This window comes from Passer domesticus, chromosome 6 (genome assembly GCF_036417665.1).
Source record: "Passer domesticus isolate bPasDom1 chromosome 6, bPasDom1.hap1, whole genome shotgun sequence".
Lineage (NCBI taxonomy): Eukaryota > Metazoa > Chordata > Aves > Passeriformes > Passeridae > Passer > Passer domesticus.
Genome location: NC_087479.1, coordinates 17,840,578 through 17,860,101, shown reverse-complemented (window position 1 = coordinate 17,860,101; position 19,524 = coordinate 17,840,578). Strand labels below are relative to the sequence as shown.

At 40.0% G+C, this 19,524-nt stretch overlaps 2 protein-coding genes across 6 annotated transcripts in view; one reads left to right on the top strand and one right to left on the bottom strand.

The window, feature by feature from the left end:
- SPATA7 (spermatogenesis associated 7) overlaps window positions 1-2,872 on the top strand; it is a 33,415-nt gene extending 30,543 nt beyond the window's left edge. For all 3 annotated transcript variants that reach the window (XM_064423654.1, XM_064423653.1, XM_064423652.1), the window contains one exon: window positions 303-2,872. In XM_064423654.1, the coding sequence (XP_064279724.1) occupies window positions 303-791 (489 nt within the window). In that variant the 3' untranslated portion in view covers window positions 792-2,872. The remainder of the gene's footprint in view (window positions 1-302) is intronic.
- Window positions 2,873-8,188: 5,316 nt separating this feature from the next.
- Window positions 8,189-19,524, bottom strand: part of PTPN21 (protein tyrosine phosphatase non-receptor type 21) — a 44,332-nt gene continuing 32,996 nt past the window's right edge. For all 3 annotated transcript variants that reach the window (XM_064423642.1, XM_064423644.1, XM_064423643.1), the window contains 5 exons: window positions 17,784-18,005; window positions 16,685-16,813; window positions 16,141-16,375; window positions 15,452-15,612; window positions 8,189-14,636 (listed from right to left, as the gene is read on the bottom strand). In XM_064423642.1, the coding sequence (XP_064279712.1) occupies window positions 14,508-14,636; window positions 15,452-15,612; window positions 16,141-16,375; window positions 16,685-16,813; window positions 17,784-18,005 (876 nt within the window). In that variant the 3' untranslated portion in view covers window positions 8,189-14,507. The remainder of the gene's footprint in view (window positions 14,637-15,451; window positions 15,613-16,140; window positions 16,376-16,684; window positions 16,814-17,783; window positions 18,006-19,524) is intronic.

Below are 19,524 nucleotides of genomic sequence, written 5' to 3'. Positions count from 1 at the left end.
GCAAATGCACAGGCATATTGGAGGGTAAAGGTCATCAGAATTCTCAGAATATTCAGTGGGGAGCCTCTCTCTCTCATAAATGAGATCTGCTCACTCATGGATCACGGCAGATCAGGAGTCGCAGGTACATTGACAAAGAATGGACAACAGTCCATTCAGTTTGGTGACACTCAGTGTTTCATTTAGTCACTTGATTGCAAGCAGCCTCCCTTTCCTTCTGTCAGAGTTAAGCCCTGTCTGAGCAGAGCTCAGGTGCCATGGGGGCTGGAGAAGTGTCACCCTTTTCCTCCTTTACCCCTTAGGGCAAAATGCGCCAGATGTTGGATGTGCTGAAATCAGACCTTGGCTGCAGCCAGGACAGCAACATAGAGCTCATCCGTGCAGCTCAGGAAGCCTCAGGCCCACGGGATCTGCAGGAGTGTGATACAACAGGAGAGCTCAAGTTTGCCAGTAAAGGTCACAAGCTGAGGAAAGCTACAAAAAATGAAGAATTCCTTGAGACCATAGACTTGTCATTAAAGAAACCAAACAAATGTGAATCAATGCCCCGGAGCAAAAGGTCGAGGGAGACAAGGGGCAAGAAGGACTTCTCAGAAGATACCACAGAAATTATGGGTGCTGGGACAGACTCTGACTTCTGTGGTGTGGAATTTGAAGAACACCCAGACACTTCATCCACCTGTGAGGCAGCTTTTTTTGCTTGTGACAGTGATTTGGAAGTCAATAAGGAACTTGATGAGCTTGAGGAAAACTTTCAAGAGGCCCTTCACATTTCACGTAACTATTCATAACTGTAACCAAAACTTACCTGTTAAACAGGGATAGAGTTCCTTCTGTGGTTAACTGCCATTTGTCAACCAGTAGTGAATTGTTAGGTTTATTTTCCATTATTTCTGTTTAAATACTGCTAAGGTCTCTGTAGCAGGATACTATTAATTGGATAATAATCTTTGTGTAAATTAGATCTTAAAGGATAAAGGGTCAGTTATCAGAAGAATTTTGTGTATTTTGCCCATACTGTATAACTCGAAACAAACTTTAGAATATTAAAACTAGATTTATATTTTTAGAGCTGTAATAATAAGTTAATGAAATATTTATTGATTTAAATAATTGATAGCACAGTTGTGGTCCTGCTATAAAGATCTGAGATGTTGTAGTCTGCAAGAATTCAACAACTTAAACTTAACATCAAACTATGTCCTCCTCCAGAATGGACAAAGAGTTCTATAGTGTACTATGTTACCCCTAGCAGAAGCTCACAAATGAAAAATTAAACTATTTCACAAGAAGAAAATCCAAATTTTAACAGATCTGTGTAGATTTAATGATTGCAGTTTTTTACTTAGAGTTCTTAACTTAATGAGACTGCTAAGTTCAATTTCTTGCACTGATGACAGCTGTGGCATAGCATTCTGCATCAAGCTTTGGTTTTGGAAAACGATTGAATTGCTTACTGTTTGATGACTAGTACATCAAACAGTATAGAAGAAGACACATGAGGCACCTTGTACAGCAAATGGAAAAGAGGTGGTGTATTTTCTGGTTTAAGTTTAAATTGAAGTTAGTACGTGCATTGCACAAAATCAACCCAAGATGATTTGAGTTATTGTTTAATCAGAGTACAGCTATTGCCTGACATTGCTGTTGCAGCAGAATGAGCTCAACAGGTTCTGAGGCAGTGCTGGTAGGATACATTGTCTTGCTGTAGGTAAGGAACTAGGAGAAGTCTTAGGAACCTAGATAAAGCCTGTCCTCTGATATCTCCTGGGGTTAGTTTCTAACCTTCTTCCTCCAAGGAGAAGCCCAAGGTGTACCAGTTCTTACATAACAACTGCCACCACCTGCCTCCCCTGTGCCTCGTGAGCATCAACCAAAGTCTGTGACTCCATCAGCCAAATGGCCCATTGCAGCTTAAAGGAGCTCCAATAGACACAGACCATTGCTTCACTTATGAAGCATAAACTTTTAGACAGAAAGGAAATGTCAAAAAACAGCTAGAGGAAGCCAGACAGAGAAAAACACGTCTGGCACAATCATAGCACTGCAGTGCAGAACACAATTCCCACTTTCCTGGGTACCTTGTCCACAATAATAAATTGCACTTGTTGACAATGACAGGAAACAAAGTTTATTTTAGCCAGGTACATGTGGCTGGGCAGATGGGCAGCAGCCTTTCATCTGCCATACTCACCTGGCTGCCTTGTAAGTGTGGCCTGCAGCTTGAGTGCTCTGGCTCACTGAAAAGCAGGTGAGATATTGTAGAGGACTTCTACATCCCCCCATCAGAGCCTGTCTTGTTGAAAAGATGTGACCACCCGGCTGAGTCAGTACAGTGCAGGGAGGGTTTGTGCACAGTCACAAGTGATCACAGACTTTCTCCCATCCTCAAGGAAACTTCTGTATTCCTTACCCCAGAGAGCTGAACAGAAAGGATGCCCTAGGAAACTTGGTTTTATTTTACAAAGAATTGTAACACACAGGGACTGGTTTGAAAACTAAAGAGCATGGTTTGATGCGTACAAGTATAAAGCCTCTGCTCCTCAGACAGGACTTCACCACTCTTGTGGCCCTCTGCTCCAAGTTCTCCATTCTGGTCAATAATCAGAATTTAGGGGTTTTTTTTTCCCTGCCTATCTCTACATTTGTGACTTATACATTGTAAAAAATGTCACTCAGCAAACTTTGGCTTCTTGTCAACATGAGTCTGATTAAAGATTAATACGAATTTCACCTTCAAATTCTGTAAATGCAAAAGTCCTGTAAGAAAACACCACAGCAGTGAAGCCCAGAGAAAGGCACAAGTAATGACATACTCATTTCCTGTAATACAAGTAACACAAAAATAAATAAAAACAGTTTCTTGACCATATTTCCTGTTGATGAACTGTCTCAACGTCAATTACTTTTTTTCTGGGTAGATGCAACTTAAAAGAGGAAATAAATTGATTAAAACAGACCTTTCACAAAGAAAGCACCTGTCTGCCTAAACTGTAAGCGTGAATGTTTAATGGATCCACAGTGAAATGTCTGTTTAAGAACCAGAGAATTACACATCCCAGTATCCAGAAACTGGAGCAGTCAGTCCAGTCCAAAGAACTGGTTTCTGTCATTGTAGAGGCACTCCTATCAGATAGTAGGGAAAAAACATTCTAGCTAAATGTTACCTATATAAAATCAGTTTATCTGCAGATCCAAGAGCAAATTCAGGCTGCCTTGGATTTAAGATTTTCTCTCCTCTATTCACATTTACTTTTAAGGTGGTGCTTAAAACATAAGTTGTTTAAAGACCTTGTTATGCAAGCCTGACACACATCACTGATAAGATTAATCAATACTGCAAGGTTTGGGTATTTTTTCTGAGGGTTTTAGTTGGTTGGGTTTGAATTTTTTTCTCTCGTCACATTTTACTTTGTGTTATATTCGCGTCTTAGCACAAGCAGTAGCAGAACAAGGCAGTCACAGACCATTACATATCTGAATCCTCCAGACGTAACAAACTTAGGAGCAGTCAGGAGCAGTGATCTGCAATGTAAAGATTTTTTTTCTGCCCAAATTCATGCAGGCCATACATAGATCATAACATCAATTTTTTTTCAAATAGACAAAAGCCTGCTAGTGTTACTTTACTCTAACAAAATGGCCTCTTATCTTTAAAGCTACAGTTTTGTCATCACTGCTCTTTTTTTCAAAGGTAGGATTCTGATTGTTTACAAAGCAAAGTAGGGCTTTTGGTCATTTGAAGTAAAGATTAACAGGATCAAAGAAAAAAGGTGCTTACATGTCTTACAGCTGACCAGAAAACAACCAGCTTCAAGCTGTCCTTTTATCCTTGATCCCCAGTGTCTAAAGCTCCTACAGAGTTTTCATTTAGGCTTAGCTGCAGAATGACTTCACAATTTTGTTCATAATTTTGTTTATCTGCATTTCTGTACACTTTATCATTTATAGCTATGCAAGAGTAGTTGTAAGAATGATGCAGCTCAACTGACAGCATTTCATTATTCAAGTACAAATGGCTCCATCAGACAATGGGGGAAAAAGGGCTACTTGTTTCCTCAGCAATGTTTTGTGCAACGTTTATGAGTAAGAGAACTAGAACATCAGCATAAATAAAAATTATGCCCAGGAGTTTCATTTGTAGCCCCTAAGGCAGGCTGTTCCATTGTGGTGACAGCACAGTTTCTAACCAATAAGATGTTCTAATAATGTCCTTTAGTGCACAACTACTGTTCCTGTGTTTCAGGACCTGGGAGAGGCAGCAGCCCCAGGCCACAGCCTGGAATAAGTAGAAATAGCAATAGAGATGAATGTTAAAGAGAATACAGGAAGAAAGGCAAAAGGGAAATTGTTACTGATTCCATCTTTTAAAGTGAGACCTATTATTGGCTAGAGCACAGGTGCAGTGTGGACATTTAGATGCCACTTGTTAACATTGGCCTTCAAATGTATTTTACCTTTCTATGTATACCTACCACCATTGTATCATAGCACTTGTATTTGTGACCTAAAAATTTATGCAAAGGTGAAAAAAATACAGAATTGGAGCTCAAGGTCTACTTCAGAAAGCTATGGGAAATTCCAGTATCCCACTTTAATTTTTGACCACCAAGGCAGGAGCATACATTGCTAAGCAAGTGCAGGAGACTGCAGCTGTGTGATGTCTCCAAAGCCATCATTTTTTCTCTGGCACTTCCCAAGTACTTACCCTGCTGTTCTCAGGAGCTGGCACCTGGTGTGTACAGAGATTACAAGGAACAGAACAGCAACAGCAGTTTTAACAAAAATAATTTCTCACTCTCCAAAACAACAAAACCAGATACAGGCAGTCCAATCTTCCTGTTTTCTTTAGTGAAATCTGCTTCATTCAGAAACAACCACCTTCACTGGAATACAACCAGTTTGTATTCCAGTAGTAAAGCAAGTGATGTGCAAACAGGTGAGCAGTAAACTAATCTGCCCCAGCCATTGCCCCAGCACGGGTCACAGCCAGTCAAGGGATCCAGTTTCAAAATCTGTAGCAGGATGTGGGCCAGCGGAAGTTGAGCATGTCACAGGGATAAAGCATCATCAGGGAAGGGAAAAAGAAGAAACAGCAGTTGCCACTGGCTCAACAAATCATCTGAGCTGGTAGAACACCCCACCCATAGCTTATCTCCATTTCAGCCACCTTAAAGAAAGCCTAGGATGAGTCCAGGGTGTCAGGCAGTTGAGGAGTAGCAACAAGAAGTGTTAATTCAAGTGAAGGGTACCAAAATTAAGAATGAAGTACTGTGCATGGGACTTTCTGTTCTCTGTAGAAAGTCTCCAGAATAGCTGGGTTCCTAATGGTACCTTTTAACTCACCTACTAAGCTAATTCTAGCTGACAGCAAAGGCCAGGAGGTGTGCCCAACAGCCAGGAGACTATAGACAAAACCTGACTTGCATTTGTCTTTGAAGCCATGACACTGGCCTGCAAAAATCGTAGGCTCTGAACCCAACACCACTTTTTAGGGGAGGAATGCCAGATAACCCCACAGGCACCAACACAGGCTGCTGCTGTGCCCTTGCTGCTCTTGTAGATCACAGGCTCTAGCACACACAGGTTCCCCTGCAATCCTTCCAGCACTACCACTTTGGGGGAATGAAATCGGACCTTGAGAAGGGCAAGGAAAGGCTACATAAATGGAGTAGGGAAGCCTCTGAAACCTGAGAGAGAGAGACTCCAAGAGAGGCCCAGGCTGGCAGGCAGCAGAGCTGTGCTGTCCCATTCTCGTAGAGGACGGGCAGCGTGATCTGTAGCACGAGGTGCAGAGCTCTCTGCAGTTATCTCAAGAATTCAGCAAGCCTGTAGGACTCCCCTTACAGTATCTGTGTGAGGGCTGCAGCATACCTCACATCTCATAGCAGCCACAGACTGGTTCCAGATGAGTAACACAACTATGAGGTGACCCCAGCTCTTCCCAGTATCCATTTCTCTCACTCATAAGCATGCTCACATGCCAAAGAAGTGAAGCAACATGTTAAAGGCCATCAGCTCTCCTGTCAGCCTGAGAATTCCTTGCAGGACCTCAGAGGTGTAGCTCTCCAATCAGAAATTCAGCTCAGAGGCATTGGCACCCTGCTTTTTCCCAGTGTTTCACACAAGTGAAACCAGAGATCACACAGATAGCACAGGTTTGGAAGCTGGCTATGAGGCTTCCCAAAAGCTGGGCACAACCATCTAAGATAACAATGTATTGTAATAGAAAAATAGAAGAGCTCCTGAAGCTTTTATCTTGTTTTTTCCTTCCCCAGACAAGCTTGCATAATGGCTACCCCCATCCCACCCTGACAGCCTTTAGCCTTATACAGAGAGTTTCAGCCTAAGCCTCAGTCTATAAAGACCCTTGCTATGGTTTTCCATAGGGTGTGTTTTCTCCATGGCTCCTCCTCACTATTTGAACATCTTAGAGTCTCTGTTCAATTCACTTTACATTGCTATCTGATCCCCAAAGGATTCTTGGGCACATCTCCCCAGCCAGCTCCTTGTTCCTCCCTTTTCCTGAGGAAGCAGCTGGCAGGTGAGAGCACAGCCCTGCCATAAAACACCCGTGGTGCAGTCTCAGGCGCACTCCAGTAACAGCACTGAGGGGAAGGGGAATGGTGAGTGGTAGGCTGGGCCAGCCCATGGCCAAAGTTACCTTCCCAAATATCAGGAAATTCACTCTGTAGTATTTGTGAAGCATTTCCAGACTGTCCATTACTCTCAGTTCTGCTTGTCATTATTTAAACACCAGTACTGTGCGGAGGCATAAGGGTGACCTTTTGTCCTGGAAACAGGCTCAAATGGAGCATTGCACTTCCAGCTTGATGGCATATATGCACTGAAAATACTGAACTCACCATGGCAGCCCTCCTAACACCATGGCACTACGGACAAATTTGCTCTCACTGCAGGGAATGCATACACTCAGCAATGCTCCTTATTTTGGGTAGATTGAGGTTTTTGCAGGGCATCCAAGCTACTGCATCTGATACCTGTCATTTGGATTCCTATTGTTCTTCTGGGTATGCTAGAAACTTCTCTCATCAGCTCCCACAAGTTTCTCATGTACCAAGTCCTGGAGCTCTTGCCCAGGAAAGCTTCTGATGTGCCAGATGTGCCAAATCCAAGCATCAAGTCATGTCCCTGTCAACCAGCTCTGCCTACCAGAAGTCTCTAATGAGGATTTTACAGTGGCTGGAAAATAATAACTGCAGTTTAAAACCATTTGGATTTAGAGGAAATTTAGATTTCTGAAGATACCTTCAGAAAGGTCTAAAGGTCAGAAAGGCCAGAGGTCTAAAACCAGTATAAATAATAAGTGTGATAAAAATTTCCTGAATGCTTCATCATGAGCTTCAGGTCCCAGGAAGTCTCATTTTCCTCTTCTGATTTTGAATCAATGTCTAATAAAAGTGCTTTGCTTCCAATGAGCATCACACAGGACATTCCCCAGAACTTGGGAACTGCTCTGACAAGTACTGATGTATCTGTGGTTTGTAACTGTCTTACCTGAAGCTGATTCATGCCCTCAAACTGAGTGCACCTAGAGGACAAAATTTACTTAAAAGGCTGATTGTCCACCTAGCTCCATCTGAAACAATGCTCTAGACAAAGCAAAGACAAGGGAAATGCACTTGTCCAGTGTGAAGCTATACTGTCCAGTGTGCAATTCTTGTATTCCCCTCACAAAGCCTCATGCTGTACCAGTGCGTAGAGCAAACTGCTGCATCACCTCCCTTTTTAACTCAATTAGCTCTAGAATGAAAATAACTTCAGTGCTTGTTGTTGGCAGCAGCTCCAATCATAGTAAGTAATCAATGGTTTCTTCTCTCACATGCTTTTGGAAAGGGTGCTCCAACTTCCAAAAGTTTTTAATCCCTCTCACACTTAAATGTTACTTAAATGAAACTGGAAGTTCAGTACCAAAAACAGCTTTAGAAAATGCAAAACATTGTGAAAAATTATGACAGGGCAGCAGGCACAAGATTTTCCTGCCACAAAGATGATATCTATTATTAGATATCTATTAGTACAGCACAAATTTTATACCCAGTACTTGTAGAACATTAGAAGAGGGATCACACCTTTGTGAACTGAAGGCAAAGTCCCAGCCTAGGACTACACATGAACACACATCCAAGTCCTCGGATTTTTCCTTTAATAATGGAACAATATAAACTTATAATTGCTTCAAATATTTATTTCCATGGCAAAAATAGACTATAATATATTCATTTCACATATATTACATTCAGTAATACAAGCTTTTCTGTCTATGAAACACAATTTATACATTGTTTTACAAACCAATTTCAGTTTTACAAGAATTAAAGCTGGTTTGATTATACATTTTTACAGTATTGGTGTCAAGACAGCAAAAAATAGACATGTTAGCCACTAGCTTAGTACTAGAAAATAATACTTCATGTTTGCTACTTTTAAACAAAGTCCCATTTAAATTCTTGCATACTGGCTCAAGTGAAAACTGAAGAAAATGGAGCCAGATCCTGTGTTCCTCTGACACTAAGGACTCAGTCCTACAGAACTGCTGACAGGATTTCAAAACCCATTTGCTTTTAATGAATGAAGAGATTTCAGCAGTGTGCAGGAGTGTACATACTTGCTGATTTGCCAGGTAAATCCTCTTAAATTTCCATCCAAGTGCCCCCAGAAAAGCCACAAAGAGCACAGCTAAGTTGAGTATTTCAAAGCAACTTAAGCAAGTATCTTTGTAAAGAGCATACACACCTTGTCTGTCAGAATTATCCAGCATTAGCAAGGTGACAGACTAGAGGATTTTGCAGGGGTTTTCTCCATCAAATTCCCTACCATTCTAAAAATTAATGGCATTTGCAATATCTTTAAAGTATATTAAAAGAAAGCCTCCTAATTTTACCTAAATATTTCCAAATGGAAAAACGGCATTTAATTCCCTTTATAAAAGTTAGGCACCTTCTGAAACTGCTCATAAAATTAATAATTTGGTAGTTTTGATTGCTGCCTATCTGAACCAAAAGAACATTACAGTATCTGCAGATTTGCTCTTTGACTTGCCACAGGCTGGATCTGTTGTAAACTCTGTTCATTAGATTCTTTACCTTTGATTTCTATGTTCATTCCCTAAGTAAAGCTGAAGAATAGACTTCAACAAAACAAACACCCTGGAGGTTATTCTTCACCACTGAACACAGCATGATATGGAAAACAGCAAAGAACAGAACCAAAGGCTATTTATTTAGCAACAGTTTTTTTGAAATGTTCATTGAAGTTAACAAATCCTTTTTTTTCAGCCCAGTTAGACCTTAAAGTAACATGTGATGCCAACTGAGTGCACCAAGTTAGCTGGTCCCAAGCAAGATCATGTTAAGATTTTTTTTCTTTAACTTCTCTTTTTACAGACATGTTTGCAACAGCAGTTAAAAGTTTAAGATTCTTTTTCCCTTACCTTAGCACAGTGTTATGCTGTTTTAATGTCACACTGTATTGCAAATACTGCACTGCAACAGAACTTCCAAGTACATGGTAAATTCCACATTTCAAGAGTCTCATTGTTAGCCCAGCCTTAACTTGGTGCAACTCACACCAACTGTAAACACCTGGCTTCATTCAAAACATAGAATTTTTAATCATCTCACCTGCATCCATTAGAAATTATCACTGCAAAATTGCAAGTATGCCTATTTCCCCTGCATTTTGTATCTGTAAAACCAGAGACTGTAGTTTGAAAAATCTGACCTTTAATAAGTAAACAGAAATTGAGCTGACAGATTGCATTCAATACATTTGGAAAGGAAGATATGTAAAAATAACAGAGCCTCTGAAAAAGTATTTGGAGTTTAAAAAATCACATTTTAAAAAGCCAGTAAAAATAACACCTATGACTACATTCACTTACCCTACCATGCCATGAAAAACATACCATATGACTCAAACCCTGCTAGCAGCTCTACTTTGGATACAAAACATTCCAAATCCTCCTCCAAATGCCTTCTGCCACTCCTCAAATCCTCACTCTCTATGTCCAAAATTTTGTACTTGCACAAGAGAATTTTTGAACTCTCATCTACTTTTCCTCTGAATGCTGTACTTTCCTGTATGCACATTCCTGCTGCATTCTTTTGGTTAATTCTTGTAATCTGTATTTAAATTTAAAGCAGACGTGGGTACTCATGCTTCAAGGGCTCAAGCTTTCATTGGCAGTAAGCCCATGTTAATTCCTACAGTATCAAGAAGAACTGCAGGAATTTTGCATCTTGCAGGGCTGGACTCTGGCTTTCCACCACTTTGCACTATCAGAAAAAAAAACAACCCTAAACACTAAAGCACTGATTCTAAGCAACTGAAGCACTGATTCTTTTAAACTGATAATTTGATCTATTGAAATAGAGTGATGGGTTCACTGTTTTTAAATCCCAGGATTTAGTAATGCTATTGATATTAAAACTGAGGTTTCATTACACAGCTGTGATAGACAACCCTGCAGTTTCCAAGTTTGGTCCAGAAGCCATTGAAATCTATGAGCCACTCAACTTTAACAGCTGCTCCAACACAAAATATGCAGCAGCAGCTGAAGAAACAGCCTCAGTCTTACTTATTAAAGGAGCCATTCTGGAGAAAATTGCTCCAAATGTTGCCCACTTGAAAAAGAGATACACAGGATTACAAGAGAAGCCAAATGTAAAATGACAACAATCTTTTCCACTTCAGTAAAATTTTATTTTACTTTTATTTGTTATTACTGTATTTTACTTTTTTTTCTAAATGTTGGTGATAACTTAGAGCAGCTTTTCATCCATAGAAATACAGGAACACTGCCTTAGCCACCTGCTTTGAATTAAATGTATTTCTACATATAAACTGTAGCATTCTGCACCTTGTGTGAAAGGTATGCCAATGAGTGAAAATACTAAGGCATAAAACTTTTCCCGCTCTTCCTGGGGGACAGCAGAAAAGGAGAGCACTGCTGTGCAAGCTGCAGAGGCTGTGCAAAATTCCCCTGGAGGAGCCTGCAGCCTAAAGCCAACCCAGCTAAGTCAGTGACACCTTTGTAATGGACAGGGCTCTCATTTAGCTTCTTAGAGAAGAGGTTTTAGCCCAAGACTAGAAAAATTCACTGGCCAAAAAAATCTTTCATCAGAGCAACCAAGAAAGAAACCAAATATTCAGATGTCCTTACTACAGTTTGTATGTTCTTCTCCTGTCTCTTCATATAATTTGATCCTAGAAAGCATCTTCTACCTAGTCAACAAAAGACCATCAAATCTGTCTCTTGACAGTATATAGCACCTTTATTTGTCCCTGAGATCTGACATCCCTAGAGATCAGCATCATCTTTGCCATTTGCTGCAAGAATTCTTCATACAACTTTTCTTACTAAACAAACTGTTCAAATCTTGCATAATCATCTTATTTCATCCCCGTAAAAACATATTTGGCAAAATTGGACAGGCTTTTAGAGAAATTTTAAGTTTTTTGACAAATAAATCTACCTCTGACTCACACTGTGACTGGATTTGGACAGTGGATATTGTTGTAACATCCAAAACTTCATGAAGCATGAGCACAACTACATGTAAAAATGCATCCCTTTTCAAGGCTCAGAACAAAGTGCTAAAAACTGAATTGTCTTTTATAAGTTAACTGAAAATCTAAACAATGGTTTAAAAAATAATTTTCAAAGAAGGTTGTGAAGTTTAATTTCATTTGGTATCTAGAAGAGAAACTGCTCATTTTCAATGCCCAGAGCCATATGCTCACAAACAAAAGCAATCCTTCGGTGTTCAGTAGAAAAACTCACATAGAGTCAAGCCTAACTCAAGGAAAAGTCTATTACTGCAAAAACAGACTGCTGATGGACAGAACTGGAAGCTGGAGGAGAGGAGGTAGCAGCAATACACTGAAAAAACCAAGACTGTGACTACCAGATTTGAGCACAACCACCTCTAAAAGTAAGCACAACTTCTTTTAGCTAAACAGAAAAATAAGCCAAAAGACACACATTTCCTCACCCACCTCAGATAATCCCATAAATACTGGATTAAATTGCTTGTTATTACTGTTCCTTTTAATGCCTCACAGCTGATGTTCTGTCTCAGAAACTACTGCTTGAGGTTCTGGTTGTCCATCGTGTCATTAAAACTGCATCTATCAGGTGACAAAGACCACAGTGCAAAGTTAAGAAATGGAAAAGGTAGAAGCTACATTTTAGAGCCTGCCCTCCCATTCAATAACATTCCTGCAGACAGAAGTGAACTGTGGCAAAAATTAACAATGTTTTGAAAACTGAGCATGAGAAAAATAGCTAAGTATGTTTGCTTCTTTCAATACTTCTGTCAACACAGATATGTCAGATTGGTATGTTTGCAAGGTTTATGTATAAAGAATCAGTCTTCAGCAACTGGTTTCCTCTGGACTTCCAGTTTTATGTTTGGCAATTAACAATTCCTAGGCATTTTATATAAGAACAACATTTCTTTTCCCTAGTCTGAAATATTCAATCTAACTTACACTGAGAGTACAACAAAGCAGACTGCTTCCAAGCAGACCTGAAAGCACCAGATCAATATTGTGTACCTAAAAGAAACATATTTTGTATAAAATTACATATTATCTCAATGTCATTTGGACCATATGTTAAACTTCATGGAAGCAGCTTATTCAGCTTATCCTTCAACAAAGGAAATGGAAACAACCTATTTATAATCCTTAATTCGTGTCTGGGACACAACTATTGCTTTGAAGGGGGTTTAATAGTTTTGAAACCCTTGTTAGAGCTCAGACAAATAACAATTTCAGCATTAATAAACCTGACTTTTAGTTTAATTTCATTTCACCAAGCAGGTATCAAGGAAAATGTAGACTTAACCATGCCTGCAGACTGGTCTACTGTATATGGGGTTTTTTTTAATTAAACCAGATATTGAAAGAGTATAGCTCAATTTGGAATAGGGATTTTCAACTCAGCATCTCAAAACACTTGGAAAGGCAGCTAAAACCACACTGTCCCTACTGAAAACCACAAAGGATTTTTTAGAGATATCATCATTTGACCAGCAGTCTGCACCTGCCTACTTCAGGTCCATGCCACAGCCACTGACTCAGCCACTTACACAGCTCCCAAATTACCCCCATCTCCAGTGCCTCCCCTAAGAGCTCTTTTTCTGCAATTTCTCAAATGTTGTTCATTGCAACGCTGCACAGCATTAGCAAAACTTGCTCTAGCATTAACAAAATAATCTGGAGGATTCTACAGAAACTTCCAGTGCTTTACTGGCTTTCTTGTCTGGGTACATTAACATTTTTTTAAGGTCATCTTTGCACTGTGTAAACCAGCAATCATAGCTGCCACATCTCCTCCATTACACTTCATACAATCATTTCCACTTCACCACTCTGCACCTTCCTACTCCCATTTTGGTTCTCTCACTTCAACAACTTAAAAAGCTTTTCTTAAAATAACAGGTTAGTAATGGTATATTACCAAATGAAACAATGCATGATTATAGTCTCTATATTTAGCTACATAAATAACAGAGCAAAAAAGTGCTTAAAACATTTGCATCCACTTTGATTTCAGCCAGTAAAATCAATCTGTCCTCTAAATATATGAATAATACTGAATATGTACTTTCTCTCATCCATTTGTTTCCAATAACTTCATAGATACTTAAAATATTTTTCCCTGCCCACTGCAGGTAAACATGCCTCCTCTCAAATGAAAGTTATCAACAGTCACCATTATCATCCACTTGTCTGTTCTATTGCATGGCACTACAACTAACTACCAACAGCTTCCCTAGGACTTTCTGCATGATTTTTGAAAAGTTGGTTCAAATATTGTCAGTCTTCTCCTCTGAAAATATTTATGTTATGTTTAAAAAAGTTTTCTGTTGTGGTGGTTCGTTTTCTTTTCAGTTTAAAAAATCCCAAATACAAAAATAACTGTTCTTAAAGCAACTGCTTAAAATCTCTAAGAGCTGCTAGTTTTGCTAAGTAAGCTAGAGGAAACCAAATGTTCATTTTAAAAAATATAGATGTATTGTTCTAAATATAAAATTGAAAGCAGAACCAAACGGCATAAGACCTTGACATTACCAAGAGACAGGTTTCTGACCCCATGTGCACCTACAGATTTTAGCTTTTGCACAGTCAACAATTATGTTTCAAAACATAATATCAGTAAAATTGTACTATATACCTCCGTTCCATAAGATACTTATTTTGCTCAGAGTAACACCACTCCAAAGAATGTGTGCAAGTACTACAGACCAGACCAAGTAAAATCATTCCTTAATGAGACTGTGGCTGGGAAGAACTCAGTCCAGCACAGATCCTGCTGGGCAGAGCCTGTTACACTGACTCACATTTAACAGTCACATGGCAGCCCTAAAAGGTAACTGTGATTCATCAGATGAGGAAAACACCAGTGAGACCAGGTCTGGACAACTCCCATTTTCTTTCTGTAAACTCTTGCAGAGTCTCTTAGGAAGTGGCAGGGGTTAGATAAGTCTAGAACTTTTGAGAAACTGAATGAGAACTCCATAGACAAAAGTGTACTGTGAAAGAGTCTGCACCATCATCATTCTCTGCTGCCTCAGCATATCCAGCACTCGTGGGATGTCCAGCATCTGGAGGAAGGGAACAAAACATTACAAGTGACTGGCGAGCAAGGAAACTGGCTTGCATCTTCCCAGCAGGAAGTTCAGAGCAGTATCTTAGTGATCCAAGGACTGAGTCAGCTGTTCAGATTTCAGCTCTGAAAATTCATTGCCCATGCCTGCAGTACATACTACACTACTGATCATCTGCGAAATATGCATAATGGTAAAGTTACCCATCTCATGGGGTATTCACAAATCTAATGGCTCAAAAAGTCTGTTACAGTGCTAGGAGAGGGATGCACAATGAAACAATAAGTTTGTGGAGTTTCAGTTGACATATTATATTATTAAAGACCATTTTACAACCATCCACTTCTGGCTAGAAGTTGATAGGACTGATTTTATTCTATTGAACCAACACTTTGTCCTCTACTGAGACTGATACTGGAAATACACTGCACTTAGGAACAAAATAATAACAAGTACAGAGACTGGCTACAAAGCATGTTCTTGAATGTTACCGATTCTAATAGACAAGGAGCAGTAAAGTCAGGAGGAAATCCTGAATTATGCTCAGTGGCCTAGGACATACCTTGCTCCACTCAATGACTCAACATCTTAGGGAGTAAAGAATCCAAATGAGCATTCCAGTGCCTGGTGTGCACGTGGGCAGCTCTGGAAGATTATTAACTTCTGTTGAATTCCCAAGAGCCATTTCAAGCACAGTTGTAAGGCCTCTCCCAGCAGCTGCTCAGGTGAACAGCCATAACACATTCTAGGCAGGTTACCGACTCTTCTAGCACCCAACATCATTTAAAGCAGAAGAAAGAAGCAGAGCTCACCTCATTGTGTTCCAAGCAGGCAATCATGATCTCTGCCAGTATGACCACTCCTGTGCGTCCCACCCCCGCACTGCAGTGCACCAGCAGTGGGGGGTTGGAGCTCTTGGGCTCTGCTGTGCTGTTCGTGTGGCGCCGCACCGACTGGATCTCCTCCAGGTACGCTACCGCATTCAACAGGACAAGAGTCATTCATGTAGGACATGAAGCCACATAAACTATGCTACTATGCTATATCACCACCAGAAAGCAGTAACTTAACAATGGATATACCACAGGAAAATGATACATTGTATAAATCACAAGTCATACCCCAACCATAGCAATACAAATCAACAAGGATCATCTAAATTTTGTAAGGATTTCCTTGCCTTGTTCCCCTGTTTCTACTAAAGATGGCTTGTGGCCATCTTGCTATTGCTGCAACAAACTCAAATGTGTAGTATGGGGTGCAATTACGTCTTATTCTACAGGACTTATGGTAAATTATTTGCTTTAGATGGAAAGTCACTTTAATAAACTGGCAGGTATATTCCTGCAAAAAATATAATTCAGTATGTCTTGCTGGTGTGAAGAAACCTTTTACAATAGAATGCTTAGCATACTTGTCCAAAGTGACTTCATTTACAGAAGGTATTAAAAAAAACCACCACAAACCACACCCCAAAACAAAGCTATTAAATACAACTTACATAAAAATCCCTTTAAATCTTCTGGACAGCCATGCTCTGGCCAGTCAGTATACTGCAAATGCCAAACCGTTCTCTCCTGTCCTGTGAGAAGATGTTTAATCTTCAAACCCGTAGTTGCATAGCAGCCTGAGTCGGTACGGAACCGCGTGGTAATCTTAAATCTTCCATATGTCACAGTGTTGTGTCTTGAACCAAGACGTGGCCAGTATCTGAAGCTTTTTTCTCTCCCACTTTCCTTAAAAGCAGAACATTTGCTTAATAAGAAACCTAAGAACATTCATGCAACTACTGTTCCTGTAGTAACAACTGTATCTCTACTTAGCAGAACTAGTGTGTTATGGCCTCTTACTGGGAAAGCCAACTTTCCAGCAGAAAGAGTTTGCAAATTCATTTTTCTGCCAAAGGAATCAAGACACAAAGGGTTCACTAGAAACTTCTCTTCAATCAGTCTAGTTGCTGGAGGAAACATCCCCCTCCTCTAACAGATTATAAAAAAAAATCATTGTGGAATTTCTGGGAGAAACCTGACTCAATTGATACTCACTTCCTCTGCTGTCACCATAGCTATGATTGCAATCCCTTGTTCCCAGATCATCTGCCAGAAATCCTGACATGTATTTTGCAAAGGGCCCTGTGTGGCAATGTAATCCCACTCTATGCCACCGACAGAGATCTGTAAAAAGAAAGACATTAGATTAGTAATTATTGAAAACCCTCTCCCCAGTTCTAATGTCAGTCATTTGAAGATGCACAAAATGAAAAAGGACTGCAACACCACAGAAGCAGGAGCCCGTTGTGAGTTATATCTGTACCAGTTTTTAGCTGCACTTTGTCACATTAGATGCAGAAGAGAAAAAATTGTATAGGTTCATAGCTAAATAAATGTATTTCATATCACAAGCATAACGTAAAACTGAGAAAACAAAATTGTGAATTAAAAAAAGACAGCAACACAAGTGCTGCTTTTCCAATCTCAACTCTTTTCAGAAAAAGCATGAAGCCAACTGTAGTTCCACTTAGAGCAGATAAATGTACTGAAAATTGAACTGCCTTCGAGGTTCTTGAAGACACCCTTCAAATTCTTTTAAACAGAGCTTAAAGAGTTAAGGATGGGGAAAGAGGGCAGCTGAGAGTTTTGAAAAAGCCAGTTTCCCCCTGGCTCTGGCAGTTTCTCTAACCATCCAAAAATGCTTAAGCTAGGAGCTAGCTTACTGCCCATTGTGGATACAGTCTGAGAGTACAGAAAAGGAAGAAACAATGATTGTCACTGCAGCTCAAAAATATCATAGTCATTGCAGAGTTTTGCTGTTTGCTTTAAACCTATTTGCCTCCTTAGCTCTGGGCAGAATGAACATGCCTTCTGTTAGCAGCAATCCCCAGAGAGGGAACACAGAAAAGTGACAGTAGATCAAATCAACACAGAAGCAAAATGCAGAAGTTCCCTCCAGTAATTAACCCCCCCTTATTCTGGGTGATTAGGAAAACAGGTTCCTGCTTTCCCCAAAGAAACCTCTGGAGAAGAATAGAAAAAGAGGGAGCTGGAGGGATCGTAACTGATCTCACCAAACCAAAAACTGAGCGCCAAATGAATTTTCAGTTAGCACATGAACCTGGACATTTTTCTCCAAGAGCATTTCTCTCACCTTGATATGAGATGCATTGATGTAACCTGTGTTATTTTCTTTGGTTGGGACCAGCTCCACTCTGGTATCATCATAAGGAAGGACGTCCTGGAAGCGGTTCCTCTCAGCGTTTTCCGGCAGCCGGGCTATGGAGCACTCACCATCCACCAGCCTTTTCTTCTGGATGCGCTCGTACTCCGTGAACACCATGCCCTGCTCCAGCCGCTGCTCCAGGCTTCTACACTGCAGCACAGAGCACACACAGCCATGCAGTCACATTCTGAGGGGAGTCTGTTTAAACAGAGAACTCATGGAGGATAAAATGCATGTATTTTCTCCTCCATACTTCTTCAATGCTCTTCCAGCTATTAATGTTTCCACAAGCATACCAGTATAAACTAGAGGAAACCCTAACCAGCAGGAATTTTGTTCAAGTGAAAACTAAGCAGCCTGTTATACTTCACTAGGTCACAAAGATTTATGTGGATACTGCTGGTAAAGGAAAAATTACTTCATAGTTTCTGTAAAGGCAGCCCATCTGGGGAGAAAAAATTGGCCAACCAGACAGCTATGCCACACTGCATATTACTTCAAATACCTTTGATCCACCTGCTCAATATAGCAGCCAGATCACATCATTTGTAAGGTCTCCTTTAACCTTATAATAAACCCCAAAATAATAATAAAAAACCTCACAAACTTAGTAGTTTGGATGGAGGAAAGCTAAATTTTGCTTACAGCAAGAAAGCTGCCTTAGAAACTTGCTGCAGTTAAACCCAGAATTTTTTCTAATAGTATAATTCAATTTTTTTATTTAATAAACTACTCCCTCCTCCCCTTTATTCTTTTGAAACCAAGTTGTTTCTAAATCATAAGACACGTCTGGAATTTCTGCACTGCTTTGCCAACAATAAGGAGGAATAATATGTAAGATTTCAGCCAGAAAATTTCATCTATGTCACATGTCCCCAGATTCTTACAGCAACTGCTCTGTGGTATCAGGTCATAGAAGTGTCTTATATCAAGTAAGTATGCCAAATGTTGCAGAGGAAGGTGTAAACTTCCCTCATATGCAATTTGCACAACAATACATCAACTGCACAAACTCTTTTCTTATCTTTAGGCTAAACTCATATATTTAAACTGACAATAGCATGAAGCTGAGCAATGAAACAGGCACTGAATCAACATTAAACTTATCTTCTAAAATACCTGCACTCTGGGCTTCCTTTTATGTCACATGTCTACTTTGCATTGCCTCCTCTCAGCTGTTTTAGGAACTACTCCTGTTTCATGGTATTTATTCTACCTCTGACTGAAGAGAAAGTGTAGTGACATGACTTTGTCATAACTTGACTTCATGGTTTCTTCTTTGCCACAATGCTCTGGGCAGAGCTAGCTGAATACAAACTGATTCCAGTAAAGGTCAACCCAGAAAGAGATGATGGCTCTAGGTAAGAGGAAATAACCAGCACAGGTACTAAACCTGTATCTCAGTAACACAGTGTTAATTTTTGTCCCTCAGCATCTTAAGCAATGTATATGTAATTCAACACATTTTATTACTGAGTGATTTGCTATTAATTTTCTTGGTCTGTTCATTTAAACTGCAGCTGGTGAGAGCAGGACTATTCCTTCAGGTTCTAATCCCTAGATTAGATCCCTAGTCACTAGAAACAAAACTGAGCTAGAGGAGACCTGCAGCTGAGGGTGTCCAACCATGCTCAGAATCAGATTCTACAGAGACCACTGGTTGCAGAAT